We start from the raw sequence: 2,810 nt of genomic DNA on the forward strand, positions 1-2,810 counted from the left end.
CACCACTGCAGGTTCAATGTATTCCTTGGACCTTCACATTGACGATGAAACACAGAAATCGCATCGGAATTAACACTCTCTGTACCAGGCCTATTTTATGCACCCGTCCCTAGAAACCGGGCAATTTTACCAATATTAAAAAAATTACTGCATCAAATCTACTGTTTGGATTGTGGCAAATTTGGTACCATCTTGAAGCTGCACATTTCTACTTTAATTCTGAGTGAAAGAAACTACTTTACAATGCACAGCTTTAAGGTACAGTTATAGAAATCACTTAGATGTTTTAAGAATTTAGAAAAAGTCATACGAATAAGGGAATACAATTGTGATTTATTTTTAACCAAAATTGTGGCACTACATTACATGTTTCTGATAGTATACAGTATTACATATAAATTTCACACAGAATCATATTGTTTTTTAGTGTGGAAAATTTTAAAGCAAGGTTCCAGGCAGAGTGCAACGCCACACTGTTCACATTCGTATCGTGTCTCTTTGCGAGAAGCCTTGCCACTCTGTTTCTTGCTCCTGGAACTGCACACGTGACACACACGAGCAGCATACTTCTTAGTAGTTGCAGGTATGTGCTGCAAAAAATGTCTCTTTGTTAGCCGACCTACAGTTCCTTCATTTCTTGGAATGAATTCAAGTGTGTCGTCTTCAACAAGCTGAACTGCAAGCACTGTTATAAAGTCTGTTATTGTAATTTTCTTCCTGTGCACTGCATTGTACAGCCAAAATGCATTTGATACTCCCATAAGCAGCAAATGGAAATATAATTTTCGCCACCATTTCACAGTTCTGTGCTGGAACGGATTGTACTGCAGGCGTTGGTCTCCAATATCCACTCCAATTTTATTGAGGTTGTAATCAAGTACCTGAAGTGGTTTCAATACTACAGACCCATTTCTCTTAGTATGCGTACCAAATGTTGCTTGATGCCTTGTAGACAATGTATACACATCTCTCTTATCTTTCCACTTCATTGCCAATACATTATCTTTACGCCGAAAAGACATTTCGCCCTTTTTCAGCTTAGCAGATACTAAATCTTTAGGCAATCCTTTCCTGGATTTGTTCACAGTACCAACAGCTCCAGTGCCTTTCTCTGCCAGTTGCTGAAATAGCTCTGGACTGGAATAAAATCGATCTAAATACACAGTGTGGCCTTTGTTCAGCAAGCTGCTGTCAGACAACAATCGCAAAATAACCGCAGACGAAGAATTGTCAACAATATGCTTACCAGCATAAACTTCAAAATTTACAACATAGCCACTACTGGCTTCAGCAACAGCATATACTTTCAGTCCATACTTATGAGGCTTATTTTGCATGTAAACACGGAAACTCACACGACCTCGAAATGGGCAAATTCCTTCATCAATTGTCACTTTTTCTGAGGGACGATATGCCTGGATACATCGCTCCTTCAAATTATTATAATATGGCAAAACTTTGTAAAGTGGATGAAATCCATCTTCGCCTGGTTTTTTCTGATTTGAATTGTCAACAAGATGCAAGCATGACAGTATCTGAGTGAAACGCAAACGGCTCATGACATGGGGACAAAAGTTACAACTAAGAACAGGATTAGTGCTCCAATGGTCCGCAATTTTTGGCTTTTTCGAAACACACATGTGGAAAATAATACCCAAGAAACGCCTCATCTCACTTATAGTCACTGGCTTCCACGAACTCAAAACTGAATGGGGCTTCAGATTATTTCCTCTTCTTTTCTTCTGTATTGTCTGTGATGCATACAAATTTGTCTGTCTCTTGAGTTCATTTACGTCACTGTCAGTAAGGAACACTTTACTGCAATCCAGTACAGAACTCGACTCATCAATATCCACTAGTATCTGCCTGGGTGTCGTGTTGACAGGCAGAGGTCGGTAGGTGTCAACTGCAGTCCACTCACTGTCTTTCGGATACGGCACAGCTGCTGGATTTGAAGCAACACCTTCAACATCATTCTCGTCTTCATCTGAAGACAAACTGTCATCAATCTCGTCTTCTAAAAAGAATATCACATTATGTGTAACTACATACATCGTTTACACATGTTCAACAGATATGTGCGTACTGCACAATTACGTGGAAAATTCGGAAATACGTACCTTCAAACACACCATTGCATTCAGAATCGTCTGAATCACTCTCTACATTATCCAGAGTGTCGCTATGATTGATCAAATCCGCAATTTCTGCGTCTGATAAACCGCGCCGAAACATGATGACAAACAACTGAATGATATACAGACTGAGAACGCAAAGATAAGTTTTAACATGAATTACAGCGCTGCCGTGACATCTATGGACGCATTTTGTTAATAAACATCTGAAAAACGTATAGCGCTGGCCAAACCCGTAGAAATAACGTTGCAGTGTTTTGAATGAAATTAAATGTAGCGGCCCGTAAATTTTACGGGCTTGGTGATTTTCGCGCGATCCCAGGCCCGTAAATTTTACGGGCTTGGCGCTTAGAGTGTTAAATACAAAAGGGACAATGCCGCCTTACGTACAAAAATAGAGACTCTTCTTACAGTCGGTGCTTTGAGCATTCCCTGTGAGACCAGTATTAGTTTCCGATTCACCACTGCAGGTTCATTGTATACCTTGGACCTTCACATTGACGATTAAACACAGAAATCGCATCGGAATTAAATTCAAAATCCACAAAGACGCCTTAAGTACAAGAATAGTGACTCTTCTTACAGTCGGTGCTTTGAGCATTCCCTGTGACACCAGTATTAGTTTCCGATACACCACGGCAGGTTCAGTGTATTCCTTTACTTTCACATCGACGA

The 2,810-nt window shown here is 40.1% G+C and overlaps 1 protein-coding gene across 1 annotated transcript; it reads right to left on the reverse strand.

Annotated features, from left to right (window-relative positions):
• Positions 1-401: 401 nt before the first annotated feature.
• LOC126425193 (piggyBac transposable element-derived protein 4-like) lies at positions 402-2,054 on the reverse strand. The gene has a single exon (XM_050088148.1). The coding sequence runs from the start codon at positions 2,052-2,054 to the stop codon at positions 402-404; it is 1,653 nt and encodes a 550-aa protein (XP_049944105.1).
• Between the last annotated feature and the right edge of the window lie 756 nt (positions 2,055-2,810).

Source organism: Schistocerca serialis, chromosome 10, assembly GCF_023864345.2.
Source record: "Schistocerca serialis cubense isolate TAMUIC-IGC-003099 chromosome 10, iqSchSeri2.2, whole genome shotgun sequence".
Lineage (NCBI taxonomy): Eukaryota > Metazoa > Arthropoda > Insecta > Orthoptera > Acrididae > Schistocerca > Schistocerca serialis.